General features: G+C 42.2%; 1 protein-coding gene across 1 annotated transcript in view; it reads right to left on the bottom strand.

Annotated features, from left to right (window-relative positions):
- LOC146421459 (kinesin-like protein KIFC1) overlaps positions 1 to 21,664 on the bottom strand; it is a 36,168-nt gene that overhangs the window by 13,204 nt on the left and 1,300 nt on the right. Inside the window, exons 2-8 of the mRNA XM_085047153.1 lie at positions 20,052 to 20,229; positions 16,570 to 16,737; positions 13,995 to 14,123; positions 9,882 to 9,998; positions 7,497 to 7,673; positions 7,253 to 7,420; positions 136 to 274 (exon numbers count right to left, since the gene is read on the bottom strand). Of these exons, the coding sequence (XP_084903279.1) occupies positions 136 to 274; positions 7,253 to 7,420; positions 7,497 to 7,673; positions 9,882 to 9,998; positions 13,995 to 14,123; positions 16,570 to 16,737; positions 20,052 to 20,229 (1,076 nt within the window). The remainder of the gene's footprint in view (positions 1 to 135; positions 275 to 7,252; positions 7,421 to 7,496; positions 7,674 to 9,881; positions 9,999 to 13,994; positions 14,124 to 16,569; positions 16,738 to 20,051; positions 20,230 to 21,664) is intronic.

Raw genomic sequence — 21,664 nt, forward strand, 5'->3', positions numbered from 1 at the left:
AATTCCCTCACAGGAGCAGCGCAGGTCACAGAGGGATAAATGGGATGGGAGGTGGAAAAAGGGGGGAGAAGGCGGGAATTTTGGGATATGTTGGGGATTTTGGGAATGTCAGGAATTTCGGGAATGGTGTCTCACAGGAGCAGCGCAGGTCCCTGGCGGTGTGCTCCCCGCGGATGCGCAGCTGGAACACCGAGTGGCTGCGCGAGGAGCGTTCGTTCAGTCCTGTGCGAGCCACAGAGCGCTGCGAGCCTGCTCTGAGCAGGAGCTCCAGAACCTGGGGAGAAATATACAAAATATAGTGAAAATCCAGCAGGAAATACAGAAACACAGCTGGAACACCGAGTGGCTGCGCGAGGAGCGTTCGTTCAGTCCTGTGCGAGCAACAGAGCCCTGGGAGCCTGCTCTGAGCAACAGCTCCAGAACCTGCCAGAAAATACAGAAATATAGCTGAAAAATGGGAAAAATACAGATCAGAGTGAGTGCTGGGAGCCTGCTCTGAGCAGGAGCTCCAGAACCTGCCAGAAAATAGAGAAATATAGCTGAAAAACTGCTGGAATTGAGAGAAAACACAGAGCAAACTGTGAGCAACAGAGTGCTGGGAGCCTGCTCTGAGCAACAGCTCCAGAACCTGGGGAAATATAAAGAAATAGAGTGAAAATCCAGCAGGAAATACAGAAATACAGCTGGAACTGAGAGAAAATACAGAGCAAACTGCAGGCAACAGAGCACTGGGAACTGGCTCTGAGCAGGAGCTCCAGAATCTGCCAAAAAATATAGAAAATATAGTGAAAAATGGGAAAAATAGAGATCAAACTGTGTGGGTGACAGAGTGCTGGGAGCCTGCTCTGAGCAACTGCTCCAGAACCTGCCAAAAAATACAGAAATAGAGTGAAAATCCAGCAGGAAATACAGAAATACAGCTGGAATGGAGAGAAAATACAGATCAGACTGTGTGAGTGACAGAGCGCTGGGAGCTGGCATGGAGTAAGAGCTCTAAAACCTGGGAAAATGGGAAAAAATACAGAAATATAGCTGAAAAACTGCTGAAAACCTGGGAAAAAACTGAGAAAATACAGCTGGAATGGAGAGAAAATAGAGATCAAACTCTGCAGGTGACTGAGTGTCGGGAGCTGGCTTTGAGCAAGAGCTCCAGAAGCTGGGGAAATATACAGAAATATAATAAAAAATGGGAAAAATCAGCTGGAATTGAGAGAAAATACAGATAAAACTGTGCAAGCAACTGAGTGCTGCGAGTTTGCTCTGAGCAACAGCTCTAAAATCTGAGGAGAAATATAGAAAATAGAGTGAAAATCTGCTGGAATGGAGAGAAAATACAGATCCAACTGTGAGAGTAATGGAGCATTGGGAGCTGGCTTGGAGTAACAGCTCCAGAAAATGGGAAATATACAGAAATAGAGTGAAAAATGGGAAAAATCAGCTGGAATGGAGAGAAAATACAGATCAAACTGTGCAGGTGACCGAGTGTCGGGAGCCAGCTCTGAGCAACAGCTCCAGAAAATGGGGAAAAATATAGAAAATAGAGTGAAAAACTGCTGGAATTGAGAGAAAATACAGATAAAACTGTGCGAGTGACCGAGTGCTGCGAGCTGGCTCTGAGTAACAGCTCCAAAACCTGGGAAAATATAGAAAATAGAGTGAAAAACTGCTGGAGTGGAGAGAAAATACAGATCCAACTGTGAGAGTAACGGAGCGTTGGGAGCTGGCTTGGAGAAACAGCTCCAGAACCTGGGGAAATATACAGAAATATAGCTGAAAAATGGGAAAATCAGCTGGAATGGAGAGAAAATACAGATCAAACTGTGCGGGTGACCGAGTGTCGGGAGCCAGCTCTGAGTAACAGCTCCAGAAAATGGGGAAAAATACAGAAAATAGAGTGAAAAACTGCTGGAATTGAGAGAAAATACAGATAATACTGGGCAGACAACAGAGTGTTAGGAGCCAGCTCTGAGCAACAGCTCCAGAAAATGGGAAAATATACAGAAAATATAGTGAAAAATGGTAAAAATCAGTTGGAATGGAGAGAAAATACAGATCAAACTGTGCAGGTGACAGAGTGCTGGGAGCCTGCTCTGAGCAACAGCTCCAGAACCTGCCAAAAAATGGGAAAAACCAGGGAAAATTGAGATAAAAAGCAGGAAAAACAGGTAATACTGTGCGAGCAACAGAGTGTTGGGAGCCAGCGTGGAGTGAGAGCTCTAAAACCTGGGAAAATATACAGAAATATAGCTGGAAAAGGGGAAAAACTGCTGAAAAATGGGAAAGAACTGCTGAAATTAAGAGAAAAACAGATCAGACTGTGTGAGCAACGGAGCGTTGGGAGCCAGCGTGGAGTGAGAGCTCTAAAACCTGGGAAAAATGGGAAAAAGCAGGGATGAAACAGGGAAAACCAGGAGAAATTGAGGGGAAATTGAGGGGAAATTGAGGGGAAATCCAGGGAAACGGGCAGCACAGAGCAGCAGCTACAGAATGTGGGAAAATACAGGAAATCCTCAAATATCCCCCTGAAATCACTAAATTTCCACTGGAAATCACCGAATTTTCCCAAATTCCCAAATGCAGAACTCCTCCTTGCTCTCCACACCCACCCAGGTGAGGTGCCTAAAATCCCCAAATTTTCCCCGATTTTTACCCAAATTTCCACCCAGAACCCCCAAATTTCCCCCTAAAATCCTCCAATTTTCAAGTACAATCCCCAAATTCTCTATTCCCCACCTGCTCCTTGGTCTCCACGGGCACCCAGGTGAGGTTGGGAACTTGCAGCTCCAAATTCCCTCCCTAAATTCCTCAGAATCCCCAAATTCCTGTCTAAAATCCCCAAATTTCTGCCTAAAATCCCCATATTTTCACCTAGAACCCCCAATTTTCCACCGAAAATCCCCAAATTCTGTATTCCCCACCTGCTCCTCAGTCTCCACGGGCACCCAGGTGAGTTTTGGCACTTGCAGCTCCAAATTCCCCTGCAGAATCCCCAAATTCCTGTCTAAAATCCCCAAATTTCTGCCTAAAACCCCCCTATTTTCACCTACAATGCCTAAATTTTCCCATATTTTCACGTAACAATCCCCAAATTTCCCCAAATTCTCCAATCCCCACCTGCTCCTCGGTCTCCACGGGCACCCAGGTGAGGTTTGGCACCTGCAGCTCTAAATTTCCACCTAGAACCCCCAAATTTTCCCTGATTTTCACCCAATTTTCACCCAAATTTCCCCCTAAAATCCCCAAATTCTGTATTCTCCACCTGCTCCTCAGTCTCCACAGACACCCAGGTGAGTTTTGGCACCTGCAGCTCCAAATTCCCCCATAGAACCCCCAAATGTTCACCTAAAATCCCCAAATTTCTGCCTAAACCCCCCAAATTTCCACCTAAAATCCCCAAATTTCCACCTAAAATCCCCAAACTTCCCCCGATTTTCACCCAATTTTCACCTAAACCTCCCAAATTCCCCCCAAATCCCTGCCTCCCCACCTGCTCCTCAGTCTCCACGGGCACCCAGGTGAGGTTGGGCACGTGCAGCTCCAAATTCCCCTGCAGAATCCCCAAACTTCCAGCTAAAACCCTGAAATTTCCACCTAAAATTCCCAAATTTCCACCTAAAATGCTCCAATTTTCAAGTACAATCCCCAAATTCTCTATTCCCCACCTGCTCCTCAGTCTCCACAGGCACCCAGGTGAGTTTTGGCACCTGCAGCTCCAAATTCCCCCATTGAACCCCCAAATTCCTGCCTAAAATCCCCAGATTTTCACTTAAAACCCTCACATTTCCACCTAAAATCCCCAAATTTTCACCTAAAACCCCCAAAAATCCCCAAAATTCCCCGTCCCCACCTGCTCCTCGGTCTCCACAGACACCCAGGTGAGTTTTGGCACCTGCAGCTCCAAATTCCCCCATAGAACCCTCTAATTTTCACCTAAAATCTCTACATTTTCACCTAAAACCCCCAAATTTTCACCTAAAACCCTCAAATTTCCACCTGAAATCCCCAAACTTTCCCCGATTTTCACCCAATTTTCACCTAAACCTCCCAAATTCCCCCCAAATCCCTGCCTCCCCACCTGCTCCTCAGTCTCCACGGGCACCCAGGTGAGGTTGGGCACGTGCAGCTCCAAATTCCCCTGCAGAATCCCCAAATTTCCAGCTAAAACCCTGAAATTTCCACCTAAAATCCTCAGATTTTCACCTAAAATCTCCGAATTTCCCCCCAAAATCCCCCATCCCCACCTGCTCCTCGGTCTCCATGGGCACCCAGGTGAGGTTTGGCTCCTGCAGTTCCAAATTCCCCCATAGAACCCCCAAATTTCCACCTAAAACCCTTAAATTTCCCCCTAAAATTCCCAAATTTTCACCTAAAACCCCCAAATTTTCCCCAATTTTCACCCAAATTTTCACCTAAAACCCTCAAATTTCCCCCTAAAATCCCAAAATCCCCTGTCCCCACCTGCTCCTCAGTCTCCACGGGCACCCAGGTGAGGTTGGGCACCTGCAGCTCTAAATACCCCATCAAAATCCCCAAATTTCCACCTAAAATCCCCAAATTTCCGCCTAAAATCCCCGTATTTTCACCTAAAACCCACAGATTTCCACCTAAAATCCTGAAATTTCCACCTAAAATCTCCAAGTTTTCACCTAAAACCCCCACATTTCCCCCAAATCCCCCCTAATTCCCCATCCCCACCTGCTCCTCAGTCTCGAAGGGCACCCAGGTGAGGTTGGGCACCTGCAGCTCTAAATTCCACCACAGAATTTCCATATTTATTCATAAAATCCCCATATTTTCACCTAGAACCCCCAATTTTCCACCAAAAATCCCCAAATTTCCCCCAAAAATCCCTAAATTCTGTATTCCCCACCTGCTCCTCAGTCTCCACAGGCACCCAGGTGAGGTTTGGCACCTGCAGCTCTAAATTCCCCTGCAGAATCCCCAAATTCCTGTCTAAAATCCTCAAATTTCTGCCTAAAACCCCCCTATTTTCACCTACAATCCCTAAATTTTCCCATATCTTCACGTAACAATCCCCAAATTTCCCCAAATTCTCCAATCCCCACCTGCTCCTCAGTCTCCACAGGCACCCAGGTGAGGTTTGGCACCTGCAGCTCTAAATTTCCACCTAAAACCCTCAAAATTCCCCCTAAAATTCCCAAATTTCCACCTAAAATCCCCAAATTTCCCCCAAAATTCCTCAAAATTCCCCATCTCCACCTGCTCCTCAGTCTCCACAGACACCCAGGTGAGTTTTGGCACCTGCAGCTCCAAATTCTCCTGCAGAACCCCCTAATTTTCACCTAGAATCTCCAAATTTCCACCTAAAATCCTGAAATTTCCACCTAAAACCCCCACATTTCCCCCTAAAATCCCCAAATCCCTGACTCCCCACCTGCTCCTCAGTCTCCACAGGCACCCAGGTGAGGTTTGGCACCTGCAGCTCTAAAGTTCCACCTAGAATCCCCGTGAAATTTTCCCCGATTTTCACCCAAATTTTCACCTAAACCTCCCAAATTTCCCCCAAATCCCCAAATTTCGTATTCCCCACCTGCTCCTCAGTCTCCACGGGCACCCAGGTGAGTTTTGGCACCTGCAGCTCCAAATTTCCCCCATAGAACCCTCTAATTTTCACCTAAAATCTCTACATTTTCACCTAAAACCCCCAAATTTTCACCTAAAACCCTCAAATTTCCACCTAAAATCCCCAAACTTCCCCCGATTTTCACCCAATTTTCACCTAAACCTCCCAAATTCCCCCCAAATCCCTGCCTCCCCACCTGCTCCTCAGTCTCCACGGGCACCCAGGTGAGGTTGGGCACGTGCAGCTCCAAATTCCCCTGCAGAATCCCCAAACTTCCAGCTAAAACCCTGAAATTTCCACCTAAAATCCTCAGATTTTCACCTAAAATCTCCAAATTTCCCCCCAAATCTCCCAAAATCCCCCATCCCCACCTGCTCCTCGGTCTCCACGGACACCCAGGTGAGGTTTGGCACCTGCAGCTCCAAATTCCCCTGCAGAATCCCCAAATTCCTGTCTAAAATCCCCAAATTTCTGCCTAAAACCCCCCTATTTTCACCTACAATCCCTAAATTTTCCCATATTTTCACGTAACACTCCCCAAATTTCCCCAAATTCTCCAATCCCCACCTGCTCCTCAGTCTCCACAGGCACCCAGGTGAGGTTTGGCACCTGCAGTTCCAAATTCCCCCATAGAACCCCCAAATTTCCACCTAAAACCCTCAAATTTCCCCCTAAAATTCCCAAATTTTCACCTAAAATCCCCAAATTTTCCCCGATTTTCACCCAATTTTCACCTAAACCTCCCAAATTCCCCCCAAATCCCTGCCTCCCCACCTGCTCCTCAGTCTCCACGGGCACCCAGGTGAGGTTTGGCACCTGCAGCTCTAAATTTCCACCTAGAAGCCCCAAATTTTCCCTGATTTTCACCCAAATTTCCCCCTAAAATCCCCAAATTCTGTATTCCCCACCTGCTCCTCAGTCTCCACGGGCACCCAGGTGAGTTTTGGCACCTGCAGCTCCAAATTCCCCTGCAGAATCCCCAAATTCCTGTCTAAAATCCCCAAATTTTTGCCTAAAACCCCCCTATTTTCACCTACAATCCCTAAATTTTCCCATATTTTCACATAACAATCCCAATTTCCCCAAATTCTCCAATCCCCACCTGCTCCTCGGTCTCCATGGGCACCCAGGTGAGGTTTGGCACCTGCAGCTCTAAATTCCCCCATAGAACCTCCTAATTCCTGCCTAAAATCCCCATATTTTCACCTAAAACCCCCAAATTTTCCCCGATTTTCATCCAAATTTTCACCTAAACCTCCCAAATTTCCCCCAAATCCCCAAATTTCGTATTCCCCACCTGCTCCTCAGTCTCCACAGGCACCCAGGTGAGGTTTGGCACCTGCAGCTCTAAATTTCCACCTAAAACCCTCAAAATTCCCCCTAAAATTCCCAAATTTCCACCTAAAATCCCCAAATTTCCCCCAAAGTTCCTCAAAATTCCCCATCCCCACCTGCTCCTCCATCTCCACAGACACCCAGGTGAGTTTTGGCACCTGCAGCTCCAAATTCCCCCATAGAACCCTCTAATTTTCACCTAAAATCTCTACATTTTCACCTAAAACCCCCAAATTTTCACCTAAAACCCTCAAATTTCCACCTAAAATCCCCAAACTTTCCCCGATTTTCACCCAATTTTCACCCAAATCTCCCCAAATCCCCCATCCCCACCTGCTCCTCGGTCTCCACGGGCACCCAGGTGAGGTTGGGCACGTGCAGCTCGTCAGTGCCCGGCCCCATCCTGCGGATCTCCAGCTCGGAGCCTCTGTCGCCCTTGGCCAGCAGCAGGTCGCGCAGCGACTCGTTGTAGATCTCCAGGAAGCTGGCGGAGAAATGGTACTAACGAGGCCTCAGGTCCCAGCAGCCGCCCCGGGCAGGGCAGGGTCCCGGGCTGGGGGCTCTGGGGGGGAGTTACCTGCCAGCCCTTGCCCGCCAGGTCGCGGGCGCCCAGGAAGACGTGCCGCACGGCGCGGGGGATCATGCCGCGGAGCTCCGGCGAGCCGCGTGGCTCGGGACCCTCCATGGTGAAGGTCTTGCCGCTGCCCGTCTGCCCGTAGGCGAAGATGCACACCGGGTAGCCGTCCAGAGCAGACTGCGGGGAAATTTGGGGGTTTTAGGTGGAAATTTGGGGATTTTACGTGAAAATTTGAAGATTTTAGCCAGAAATTCAGGGATTTTAGGAAGAAATTTGAACATTTTAAGAGGAAATTTGGGGATTTTAGGAGAAAATTTGGGGGTTTTAGGAGAAAATTTGGGGATTTTAGGTGGAAATTTGGGGGTTTTAGGGGGAAATTTGGAGATTTTAGGAGAAAATTTGGAGATTTTAGGAGAAAATTCGGAGATTTTAGGAGAAAATTCGGAGATTTTAGGAGAAAATTTCGAGGTTATAGGAGAAAATTTGGGGATTTTATGCAGAAATTCAAGAATTTTAAGTGGAAATTTGGAGCTTATAGGTGGAAAATTGAAGATTTAAGCTGAGAAATTTGGAGGATTTTAAGTAGAGATTTGTGGGCTTTACGTGGAAATGTGATGATTTTAGGCAGAAATTAAAGGATTTTAGGAGGAAATTTGCTGGTTTTATGTGGAAATTTGAAGACATTAGCTGGAAATTTGAAGATTTTAGGCAGAAATTTGGGGGTTCTACATGGAAATTTGACAATTTTAGGCAGAAATTTTGGGATTTGAGGAGGAAATTTGGGGATTTCAGGTGTAATTTGGGGTCTGAGGTGTCACTGGGGCTCCGGGCAGCTCAGGACCCTCCATGGTGAAGGTCTTGCCGCTGCCTGTCTGCCCGTGGGCCAAGGTGCACACCGGGGAGCCGGCCAGAGCAGACTGCGGGGAAATTTGGGGGTTTCATGTGAAAATTCGAAGACTTTAGGGGGAAATTTGGGAGTTTTAGGAGGAAATTTGGAGATTTGAGGTGAAAATTTGAAGATTTTAAGTGGAAATTTGGGGGTTATAGATGGAAATTTGGTGATTTTAGGGGGAAATTTGGGGATTTTAGGGGGAAATTTGGGAGTTGTATGTGGAAATTTGATGATTTTAGGATAAAATTTGAAGATTTAAGGTGGAAATTTGGGGGTTTCAGGTGGAAATTGGAGGATTTGGGGTAGAAATTTGAAGATTTTAGGCAGAAATTCAGGGAGTTTAGGAAGAAATTTTTCAGTTTTGGGGGGAATTTGGGTGGTTTAGGCGCAAATTTGGAGATTTTTAGGAGGAAATTTGGGGGTTATAGGCGGAAATCTGAAGATTTTAGGCAGAAATTCAGGGATTTTAGGAGGAAATTTGGGGGTTTGACGTGGAAAATTGAAGACTTTAAGCAGAAATTTGGGGGTTTTGCATAGAAATTTGACAATTTTAGACAGAAATTCATGGATTTTAGAAGGAAATTTGAAGGGTTTAGGGGGAAATTTGCGGGTTTTAGGTGGAAATTCTGAGATTTTAGGAGAAAATTTGGGGGTTTTGGGGGAAAATTGAAGATTTTAAGCGGAAATTTGGGGGTTATACGTGGAAATTTTAAGATTTTAAGCAGAAATTCAGGGATTTTAGGTGGAAATTCATGGGTTTTAGGCAGAAATTTGGGGATTTCAGGGACGAGCAGCTGGGTCTCCTGGAAGATCTCGTGCTGCGAGGCTCCAGAATGGATTTGGGGTTGGATTTGGGGCATTTTCAGCAGGATTTGGGTGGAATTTCGGGGATTTTTTTGATATTTCAGATATTTCAGGATATTCTGGAATATTTTGGGATATTTTTTGGGATGTTGCCCACCTGGACAAGCAGCTGATCTCCTGGAAGATCTCCTGCTGCGAGGCTCCAGGATGGATTTGGGGCATTTTCAGCAGGATTGAGCAGGATTTGGGTGGAATTTCGGGGATTTCAGGTTCCAGGTGGGACATTTCAGATATTTTGGAATATTTTAGGATATTTTTTGGGATTTTTTCGCACACACCTGGACGAGCAGCTGGATCTCCTGGAAGATCTCCTGCTGCGACGCTCCAGGATGGATTTAGGGTATTTTCAGCATGATTTGGGTGGAATTTCGGGGATTTCAGGTTCCAGGTGGGACATTTCAGATATTTTGGGCTATTTCAGGACATTTTGGAACATTTTGGGCTATTTTTTGGGATGTTGCCCACCTGGACAAGCAGCTGGATCTCCTGGAAGATCTGCTGCGAAGCTCCAGGATGGATTTGGGGTATTTTCAGCAGGATTGAGCAGGATTTGGGTGGAATTTCGGGGATTTTGGGCTATTTCAGGACATTTTGGGATATTTCAGGATGTTTTTTGGGATGTTGCCCACCTGGACGAGCAGCTGGATCTCCTGGAAGATCTCCTGCTGCGAGGCTCCCGGCTGGAAGACGCGGTCGAAGCTGAAGTCGTAGCGCAGCTCTGCCCGGCGCTCTCGGCCCACCTGAGACTGCATGGGGCAAAAACACGGGAATTTGGGAAAAACCGCAATTTGGGGGGAAAGGAGGGAGTGGGGGAGAGGAGAGGAAAGGAAATTTGGGAGGAAAAAGGGAGATTTTGGGGGGAAAAAGGAATTTAGGGGAAAAGAAAGGAGCTTGGGGGGGAAAAAGGGAGATTTTAGGAGGAAAAATGGAAATTTTGGGGGAAAATAGGGAAATTTGAAAAAATGGAGATTTTGGGGGAAAAAATGGAAATTTGGGGGAAAAGGGAAGTTTAGAGGAAAAACCAGAATTTTGGGAAAAAACGCATATTTCTGGGGTCAAGGAGGGATTGAGGGAAAAGAGAAGAAATTTTGGGGGAAAAAGGAAATTGGGGGAGAAAGGGAAATTTAGAGTGGAAGGGAAATTTGGGGAGAAAAGGAAATTGGGGGGAAAAAATGGGGATTTGGGGAGGTAAGGAGGGTTTGAGGGAAAGAAAAAGAAATTTGGGGGAAAAATGGTAAATTTCGGGGAAAAAGGGAAATTTAGAGGAAAAAAAGGGGAATTTAGGGGGAAAAATGGAGATTTTTTGGGGGAAAAAGGAAATTTGGGGGAAAAAATTTAGAGGAAAAAAGGGAAATTTGGGGGAAAAAAAGGGGAATTTAGAGGGAAAAAATGGGGATTTTGGGAGGCAAGGAGGGTTTGAGGGAAGGAAAAGGAAATTTGGGGGGAAAAAGGAAAATTTGGGGGGAAAAAAGAAATTTTGGGGGAAAATGGAAACTTAGAGGGAAAAAATGGGGATTTTTGGGGGAAAAGACATTGGTTTTGGAAATAAATCTCATTTTTGTGAGGGAAAAAAGCTAATTTTGGGGAAAAGCAGTGATTTTCCAGTGCAAAAATTGCCATTTTTTGGGGAAGGAAAAGTTTGGGAGGAAAAAGGGAATTTTGGGAGGAGCAGATTTGGGGGGAAAAACTCTTTTTTGGGGGAAGAAGTTTGGGGGGAAGGAAAAAGAAAAAAGGGATTTTGGGTTAAAAAAAGGATTTTTTTTTGAGGGAAAGAAAATAGGGAATTTGGGGGAAAAGGGGATTTGGGAGGGAAAAAGCAGTTTTTGAGGGAAATAAAGCCATTTTTGAGGGAAATAATTCAATTTCTGAGGGAAATAAATGAATATTTGAGGGCAATAGCAATTTTTGAGAGAAATAAAAGTTTTTGAGGGAAATAAAGAGTTTTTGAGGGAAATAAAGAGTTTTTGAGGGAAATAAAGAGTTTTTGAGGGAAATAAAGAGTTTTTGAGGGAAATAAAGAGTTTTTGAGGAAAACAAAGCCATTTTTGAGGGTAATAATGCAATTTTTGAGGGAATATTACAATTTCTGAGGGAAATAAAGCAATTTTTGAGGAAAATAATACAATTTTTGAATGAAATAGAGCTGTTTGTGAGGGGAAAAAGGGGTTTTTGAGGTAAAAAGGCAATTTTTGAGGGAAATAATACAATTTTTGAGTGAATATTACAGTTTTTGAAGGAAATAGAGCATTTTTCAGGGAAATAAAGGTATTTTTGAGGGTAATAATGCAGTTTTTGAGACAAGTAGAGCAATTTTTGATGGAAATAAAGCAGTTTTTGAGGAAATAAAGGAGCTTTTGAGGGAAATAATTCAATTTTTGAGGGAAATAATACCATTTTTAGGCAAATTAGGCCGTTTTTGGAGGAAATAAAGGAGTTCTTGAGAGAAATATTACATTTCTTGAGGGAAACAAGCAATTTTTTTAAAATAATACCATTTTTGAAGGAAATAAGCAGTTTTTGAGGTAAATAATCAGTTTTGGAGGTAAATAAAGCAGTTTTTGAGGGAAAAAATTCAATTTTTGAGGGAAATAAAGGACTTGATGGAAATAGACCAATTTTTGAGGGAAAAAGGCCATTTTTGGGAAATAATTCAATTTTTGAGTGAAATAAAGCAGATTTAGAGGTAAAAAAAGGGGTTTTTGAGGGGAATAAAGGATTTTTTGAGGGAAGAAAGCAATTTTTAAGGGAAATAAAGAGATTTTTGAGGTAAATAAACGCGATTTTCAGGTAAATAAAGGATTTTTTGAGGGAATAAAGCAATTTTTAAGGGAAATAAAGGGGTTTTTGAGGGAAATAAAGGGGGTTTTGAGGTAAATAAAGGGATTTTTGAGGTCAATAAAGGAGATTTTCAGGTAAATAAAGGATTTTTTTAGGGAATAAAGCAATTTTTAAGGGAAATAAAGGCATTTTTGAGGTCAATAAAGGATTTTTCGAGGGAATAAAGCAAATTTTAAGGGAAATAAAGGGATTTTTGAGGGAAATAAAGGGTTTTTTGAGGGAAATAAAGGGGTTTTGGAGGTCAATAAAGGGGTTTTGGAGGTCAATAAAGGAATTTTTAAGGGAAATAAAGGGATTTTTTTGGTAAATAAAGGCGATTTTCAGGTAAATAAAGGGGTTTTTGAGGTAAATAAAGGATTTTTTGAGGGAATAAAGCAATTTTTAAGGGAAATAAAGGGATTTTTGAGGTAAATAAAGGATTTTTTGAGGGAATAAAGCAATTTTTAAGGTAAATAAAGGAGTTTTTGAGGTAAATAAAGGATTTTTCGAGGGAATAAAGGCATTTTTGAGGTAAATAAAGGATTTTTCGAGGGAATAAAGCAAATTTTAAGGTAAATAAAGGGGTTTTTGAGGTAAATAAAGGGATCTTTGAGGGAAATAAAGGAATTTTTGAGGGAAATAAAGGGGTTTTTGAGGGAAATAAAGGGGTTTTTGAGGGAAATAAAGGGGTTTTTGAGGGAAATAAAGGGGTTTTTGAGGGAAATAAAGGGGTTTTTGGGGTAAATAAAGGGATCTTTGAGGGAAATAAAGGAATTTTTGAGGGAAATAAAGGATTTTTCGAGGGAATAAAGCAAATTTTAAGGGAAATAAAGATATTATTGAGGTAAAGGATTTTTCGAGGGAATAAAGCAATTTTTAAGGTAAATAAAGTGGTTTTTGAGGTAAATAAAGGATTTTTTAGGGAATAAAGCAGTTTTGAAGGGAAATAAAGAGATTTTTGAGGTCAATAAAGGGGTTTCTGAGGGAAATAAAGGATTTTTTGAGGGAATAATGGCATTTTTGAGGTAAATAAAGGATTTTTCGAGGGAATAAAGCAATTTTTAAGGGAAATAAAGGGGTTTTTGAGGTAAATAAAGGGGTTTTTGAGGGAAATAAAGGGGTTTTTGAGGGAAATAAAGGATTTTTGAAGGGAAATAAAGGGGTTTTTGAGGGAAATAAAGGATTTTTCGAGGGAAATAAAGGGGTTTTTGAGGGAAATAATGGCATTTTTGAGGTAAATAAAGGATTTTTCAAGGGAATAAAGCAATTTTTAAGGGAAATAAAGACATTTTTGAGGTAAATAAAGGATTTTTCGAGGGAATAAAGCAATTTTTAAGGGAAATAAAGGGATTTTTGAGGTAAATAAAGGGATCTTTGAGGGAAATAAAGGAATTTTTGAGGGAAATAAAGGAATTTTTGAGGGAAATAAAGGGGTTTTTGAGGGAAAGAAAGGGGTTTTTGAGGGAAATAAAGGGGTTTTTGAGGGAAATAAAGGGGGTTTTGAGGTAAATAAAGAGGTTTTTGAGGTAAATAAAGGATTTTTTGAGGTAAATAAAGGATTTTTTAGGGAATAAAGCAGTTTTGAAGGGAAATAAAGAGATTTTTGAGGTCAATAAAGGGGTTTCTGAGGGAAATAAAGGATTTTTTGAGGGAATAATGGCATTTTTGAGGCAAATAAAGGATTTTTCGAGGGAATAAAGCAATTTTTAAGGGAAATAAAGGGATTTTTGAGGTAAATAAAGGGATCTTTGAGGGAAATAAAGGAATTTTTGAGGTAAATAAAGGGATCTTTGAGGTAAATAAAGGGGTTTTTGAGGGAAATAAAGGGATCTTTGAGGGAAATAAAGGGGTTTTTGAGGGAAGTAAAGGATTTTTCGAGGGAATACAGGCATTTTTAAGGGAAATAAAGGTGTTTTTCCCCTCACATCGTCAGGACGGGTGAGCACCAGGCTGTGGGGATCCTGGGCAGAGAAGTGCAGGTGAGGCAATCCGCGCTGCCGGTCGCGCTCCTCGGGCAGCAGCGGCCGCACCCGGCAGAACACCCGGATGTTCCCCTGGAATAAATGAAATAAAATAAATAAAATAAATAAAATATAAAATAAATTAATTTACTTTGGGACTCAGAACACCCAGATGTTCCCCTGGGAATATAAAATAAAATAAATAAAATAAATAAATTGATTCAGAACACACGGATGTTCCCCTGGAAAATATAAAATAAAATATAAAATACAATATATAAATTGATTCAGAACATGCGGATATTCCCCTGGAAATATAAAATAAAATATAAAATAAAATATAAAATAAAATACATAAATTGATTCAGAACACACGGATGTTCCCCTGGAAATATAAAATAAAATATAAAATATAAAATAAATTGATACACAATACATGGGTCTTCCCCTGGGAAATTGAAATAAAATATAAAATATTAAGTAAACAATTTGATTCAGAACATGCGGATGTTCCCCTGGAGAAATTGAAATAAAATAAAATGAAATAAATAAACTGATATAGAACACGTGGATGTTCCCCTAGAAATACAAAATAAAATATAAAATAAAATATATAAATTGATTCAGAACACATGGATGTTCCCCTGGAAATAGAAAATAAAATAAATATAAAATAAAATAAACTGATAAAGTATACGCGGATGTTCCCCTGGGAATGAAATAAAATAAAACATAAAATATAAAATAAATTAGTATAGATACAGAATATCTATATATTCTATATAAAAATATAAATATTTTTATATTATATGTATGTTTTAAATTATAAAAAATATAAAATAAATTGATATACAACACATGGATGTTCCCCTGGGAAGAAATAAAATAAAATATAAAATAATATAAAACATAAAATATAAAATAAGTTAATTCATTTTGGCATTCAGAACATGCGGACGTTCCCCTGGAGAAACATAAAATAAAATAAAATAAAATAGATAAATGAAATGAAATTTAAAAAAAAATTCATTCAGAACATGCAGATGTTCCTCCAGAAATTAAATAAAATACATTGATTTATTTTGGGATTTAGAACACGCAGATATTGCCCTGGATAAAATAAACTGAATTAGAACACATGGATATTGCCCTGGGAAAATAAAATAAAATAAAATAAAATAGATTTAGAACACGGGGATGTTCCACTGGAAAAGGAAAATAAATTGACTCAGAACACGCAGATATTGCCCTGGAAATGTGAAATAAATTGACTCAGAACACGCAGATATTGCCCTGGGAAAGTAAAAAATGGATTCAGAACACACGGATGATCCCCTGGAAAACCAAAAAAAGGGATTTAGAACATGTGTATGTTCCCCTGGAAAAGCCAGAAGAAAACCAGGATTCAGAACACATGGATGTTCCCCTGGAAAACCCAAAAACAGTGGGATTCAGCCACTGGAGACAGTCCTGGGGATCTCCCTCATGGGTGTTCCCCTGGAAAACACCAAAAACAGTGGGATTCTCTCCCCAAAATCCCAGCCCACCTTGATCTCCCAAACACCACACACTGTGGGATTCTCTCCCCAAAACCCAAACCCCACAGACTGTGGGATTCTCTCCCCTCAGGACACAGGAATACACTGATCTCCCAAACCCCACAAACCATGGGATTCCCCCCAAACCCCACAAACTCTGGGGTTCTCTCCCCAAACCCCACAATCTCTGGGGTTCTCTCCCCAAACCCCACAAACTCTGGGGTTCTCTCCCCAAACCCCACAATCTCTGGGATTCTCTCCCCAAACCCCACAATCTCTGGGGTTCTCTCCCCAAACCCCACAATCTCTGGGGTTCTCTCCCCAAACCCCACAATCTCTGGGGTTCTCCCCCCAAACCGGGATTCTCTCCCTCAAACCCCAAACCCCACAATCTCTGGGGTTCTCTCCCCAAACCCCACAATCTCTGGGGTTCTCTCCCCAAACCCCACAATCTCTGGGGTTCTCTCCCCAAACCGGGATTCTCTCCCTCAAACCCCAAACCCCACAATCTCTGGGGTTCTCTCCCCAAACCCCACAATCTCTGGGATTCTCTCCCCAAACCCCACAATCTCTGGGATTCTCCCCAAACCCCACAATCTCTGGGATTCTCCCCCCAAACTGTGGGATTCTCTCCCCAACCCCCACAATCTCTGGGATTCTCTCCCCAAAATCCCAACCCACCTTGATCTCCCAAACCCCACACACTGTGGGATTCTATCCCCAAAACCCCAAACCCCACAGACTGCAGGATTCTCTCCCCAAACCCCACAAACTCTGGGATTCTCTCCCCAAACCCCACAAACTCTGGGATTCTCTCCCCTCAGGACACAGGAATACATTGATCTCCCAAACCCCACAAACAATGAGATTCTCCCCCAAAATCCCAACCCACCTTGATCTCCCAAACACCACAAACAATGGGATTCTCTCCCCAAAACCCCAAACCCCATAAACAGTGGGATTCTCCCCAAACCCCCCAGTCTCTGGGATTCCCCAACCACCTTGAGCTCCTGGATGTCGTTGTGCAGTCTCCTCCTCTCCATCTCCAGCCTGTGGATCCTCTCCTCGTGCTCGGCCAGCAGGCTCCTCTGCTGAGCCTCCAGAGCCCTGAGAGCAGCCAGCTGTGCCAGATGTTCCTGCAGCTGCTGCTGCACCGCGCGCAGCTCCGCCTGGGCACAGGGAAATACACCAAAATGCAATTTTACCCATCGTTTCGGGCTCAAGTTTGAAAGGTTTTGGGTCTTGAATAGAGAAACTGGTAAAAAAAATCCCGTTTTCCTCAATTTTCTGACATTTCTCTAAGGGATTTAGGATTAAAAATGAGTAAAATTATTGAAAATTCCCTTTTTCCCCATCACTCTGTGTTGGAAAACGCAGTTTTCCAGCAAAACTCATGCTAACTGAGCAAGTCTGAGCAAGGCTTCAGTATTCCCAGGCCTCAGTAAAATTCCAACAAGCTACAGTGGTTTGTTTGCCTGAGAATGTTCTGTGGGAAGAATGTCATGAGAAAGATTAGGGAGTCAGGAGTGTTATGAGAAAAGAATAAGGGAGTTAGCAAGAGGATTCCTGAATGTGTGAGAAGCAGACTGCAGGTGTGTGTGTATCTATGAATAGTAACTTCTGTAACACTATATAAGTCTCTCGTTTGGTGAAATAAAATGGAGCTTATTTTATATCTCATATTGAGAGTGCCTGTGAGTTTCCCTCTCGTCGTTTCTCTTTAACTCTGTGCTTAATTTTGAAAGATTTTGGTTGCTGAAAAGAGAAACTGGTACAAAAATACTATTTTCCTCATATTTTCCTCAGGCATTTGGGATTAAAAATGAGCAAAATTACTGAAAATTCCCATTTTTCTCCCTCACTTTGAGCTGAAGTTTGGAAGATTTTGGGTGCTGAATAGAAAAACCAGTAAAAAAAAAAAATCTTGTTTTCCTCAGATTTTACCAATTTTCTGACATTTCCCTAAGGGATTCAGTGGTAAAAATTAACAAGATTACTGAAAATTCCCATTCCTCCGCTGTCCCCACTTTGCGCTGAATTTTGAAAGATTTTGGCTGCTGAATAGAGAAATTGGTACAAAAATCCTGTTTTTCTCAATTTTTTGACATTTCCCTAAGGGATTTAGGAGTGAAAATGAGTAAAATTACTGAAAATTCCCATTTTTCTCCCTCACTTTGTACTGAATTTTGAAAGATTTTGGCTCTTGAATAGAGAATCTGGTAAAAAAAAAATCCTATTTTCCTCATATTTTCCTCAATTTTCTGACATTTCCCTAAGGGATTTAGGATTAAAAATGAGAAAAATTAACGAAAATTCTGGTTTTGCTCCCTCACGTTGCACTGAATTTTCAAAGATTTTGGGTGCTGAAGAGAGAAACTGGTACAAAAATCCTGTTTTCCTCATATTTTCCTCAATTTTCTGACATTTCCCTAAGGGATTTGGGGTTAAAAATTAACAAGATTACTGAAAATTCCCATTTTTCCCCCTCACTTTGCGCTGAAGTTGGAAAGATTTTGGCTGCTGAAAAGAGAAACTGGTGCAGAATCCTGTTTTCCTCAATTTTCTGACATTTCCCTAAGGGATTTAGGAGTAAAAATGAGTAAAATTACTGAAAATTCCCTTTTTCCCCATCGCTTTGTGCTCAATTTTGAAAGATTTTGGCTCTTGAATAGAGAAACTGGTACAAAAAATCCTATTTTCCTCAATTTTCTGACATTTCCCTAAGGGATTCGGTGTGGAAAATTAACAAGATTACTGAAAATTCCAGTTTTGCTCCCTCACTTTGTCCTGAAGTTTGAAAGATTTTGGTTGCTGAAGAGAGAAACTGGTACAGAATCCTGTTTTCCTCAATTTTCTGACATTTCCCTAAAGGATTTGGGAATTCTTAAAAATGAGCAAAATTACTGAAAATTCCCATTTTTCCCCCCCTGAAGTTTCAAAGATTTTGGGTGCTGAAGAGAGAAACTTGTACAAAAATCCTGTTTTCCTCATGTTTTCCTCAATTTTCTGACATTTCCCTAAGGGATTTAGGATTAAAAATGAGTAAAATTACTGAAAGTCCCTTTTTTTCCCCCCTGAAGTTTGAAAAATTTTGGGTGCTGAAAAGAGAAACGGGCAAAAAAATCCCATTTTCCTCAATTTTCTGACATTTCCCTAACGGATTTGGGGTTAAAAATTAACAAGATTACTGAAAATTCTCATTTTTCTCCCCCTCACTTTACCCTGAAGTTTGAAAGATTTTGGGTGCCAAAGAGACAAACTGGTACAAAAATCCCATTTTCCTCAGATTTTACCAATTTCTGACATTTCCCTAAGGGATTTGGGGTTAAAAATGAGAAAGATTACTGAAAATTCCCATTTTACACAATTTTCCCCACATTTTAAAGCTCCTCCCGAAGGATTTTGATGCCAAAAAGACCAGAATTGGCACAAAACCCTCATTTTCCCACCTTTCTTGTGCCCCCAGTGGATTTCAGCTCTGAAATCCCCTTTTTTGGTGGATTTTGAAGCACCCTGAGGGATTTTGGGTGCAAAAGCAGCTGAATTGGTGAAAATTCTCATTTTCCCCACATTCTCTGAAGAATTTAACACCAAAAAAGCCAAAGTTGGCACAAACTCCTCATCTTCCCACCTTTTTCTGGCCACTCTAGAGCAAAAATATGGCTCTAAATTATATTTTTGCAGATTTTGCAGCACCCTCTAATTTTGGTTGCAAAAGCAGACAAATTGGTGAAAATTCCCATTTTTCCCAAATTTTGAGGCTCCTCGGGGGATTTTAACCCCAAAAAAGCTGGAATTTGAGCAAATCCCTGTTTTTTTTTCACCCCTTGGTGGATTTAAATCAGTGAGCAACAGAACAATTCCAAATTCCTGGGGTTTTGTGGATTTTGAAGCACCCTGAGGGATCCTGGTTTTAAAAGCACAGGAATTGGTTAAAATACCCATTTTCCCACATTTTGAGGCACCCCTTGGGGAATTTTGATACAAAAAAAAGCCAGAAGTGGCACAAACTCCATATTTTTCCACTTTTTGGGCCCTAGAGTGAAAAATGGCTCCAAATTCCTGTCTTTTTGCAGATTTTGAAGCACCCTCTATCTAAATTTTGTTGCAAAAGCAGCTGAATTGGTGAAAATTCCAATTTTTCCCAAATTCTGAGGCTCCCCGAGAGATTCCAACCCCAAAAAAGCTGGAATTTGAGCAAACCTGATGTTTTTCTCCTGTTTTCAGCTCCCCGGGTCAATCTCCCCTCACGTTTTCCCGCCTTTTTTGGCGCCCCCTGCTGGATTCTCCCCTCACGTTTTCCCGCCTTTTTTGGCGCCCCCTGCTGGATTCTCCCCTCACGTTTTCCCGCCCTTTTTGGCGCCCCCTGCTGGACTCTCCCCTCACATTTTCCCGCCCTTTTTCTCCCTCAGTGAATTCCAGGCTGGAGAGCAACAAAACGACTCCAAATTCCCGGTTTTTTCTTGGATTTTCCCGGCCTCACCTCGGTGTTTTCCAGCTGCTCTGACAATGTCTGCACTTTGTCTCGAGCTTCGTCTCTCTCCTGTCGCCGCTGCGCCTCCTCCTCCTGCAGCCTTCGCTTCTCAGCCTCCAGAGCCTCCACTCGGCCCTGGCTGCGCTCCAGCTCTGTCCGGAATTCTGACACCTCCGACTCCAGGGAGCTGTGGGGAAAACACAGGTAAAACTGTGGGGGAAATCGCCGTAAAACTGTGGGGGAAATACCTTAAAACTGGGGGGGAAATACACGTAAAACTGTGAGGAAAATACACGTAAAATTGTGGGGGAAAATCCCTTAAAATTGTGGGGGAAATCCACACCAAACTGTGAGGGAAATCCCTTAAAAGTGTGTGGGGAAATCCACTTCAAATTGTGGGGAAAATCCACGTAAAACTGTGAGGAAAATCCACGTAAAACTGTGAGGAAAATCCCCGTAAAACTGTGGGGGAAATCCCCGTAAAACTGTGGGGGAAATCCCCGTAAAACTGTGGGGAAAATCCCTTAAAACTGGGGGGGGGAAATCCACATAAAACTGTGGGGAAAATCCCATAATACTGTGGGGGAAAATCCCATTAAATTGTGAGGGAAATCCACACAAAACTGTGAGGAAAATACACGTAAAACTGTGAAGGAAATCCCTTAAAACTGTGAGGAAAATACACGTAAAACTGTGAGGAAAATTCCTTAAAACTGTGTGGGGAAATCCACTTCAAATTGTGGGGAAAATCCCCGTAAAACTGTGAGGAAAATCCACGTAAAACTGTGAGGAAAATCCACGTAAAACTGTGGGGGAAATCCCCGTAAAACTGTGGGGGAAATCCCCGTAAAACTGTGGGGGAAATCCCATAAAACTGTGGGGGAAAATCCCATTAAATTGTGAGGGAAATCCACACAAAACTGTGAGGAAAATACACGTAAAACTGTGAAAGAAATCCCTTAAAACTGTGAGGAAAATACACGTAAAACTGTGAGGAAAATTCCTTAAAACTGTGGGGGGAAATCCACGTAAAATTGTGGGGAAAATCCCTTAAAACTGTGGAGAAAACCCATAAAACTGTGGGGGAAAATCCCATTAAATTGTGAGGGAAATCCACACAAAACTGTGAGGAAAATACACGTAAAACTGTGAGGAAAATTCCTTAAAACTGTGGGGGGAAATCCCATAAAACTGTGGGGGAAATCCACATAAAACTGTGGGGAAAATCCCTTAAAACTTGAGGGAAATCCACATAAATTGGGGAAATTTCAGGGATTTTTGGAAAGGTTCTGAGGGAATTTTGGGGATCTTGAGTTCTGAAAGGAGTTTTTGGAACTTTTTGAGGGGATTTGGGATGATTTTGGGGACTTTGGGGGAATTGCAGAATATTTTGAAGGCTTTTGGGGAAATTTTGAGGACATCTTGAGAGGACTTTGGAAAACTCCCATTTCAAGGGATTTTGAAAATTTAGGGGGATTTTAGTAAACTTCTTAAAACTTGGGGGAATTGGGGAAATTTCTAAAAATTTGGGGGGAATTGGGGAATTTTTTTTCAAAGTTTTAGGGAAAATTTGGGGGATCTTTAGAGGGTTTTTGGATGGATTTTGGGGTTACATTAACACA

The sequence above is a fragment of the Lichenostomus cassidix genome, unplaced genomic scaffold (assembly GCF_008360975.1).
Source record: "Lichenostomus cassidix isolate B80296 unplaced genomic scaffold, HeHo_3.0 HiC_scaffold_33, whole genome shotgun sequence".
Taxonomy (NCBI): Eukaryota; Metazoa; Chordata; class Aves; order Passeriformes; family Meliphagidae; genus Lichenostomus; species Lichenostomus cassidix.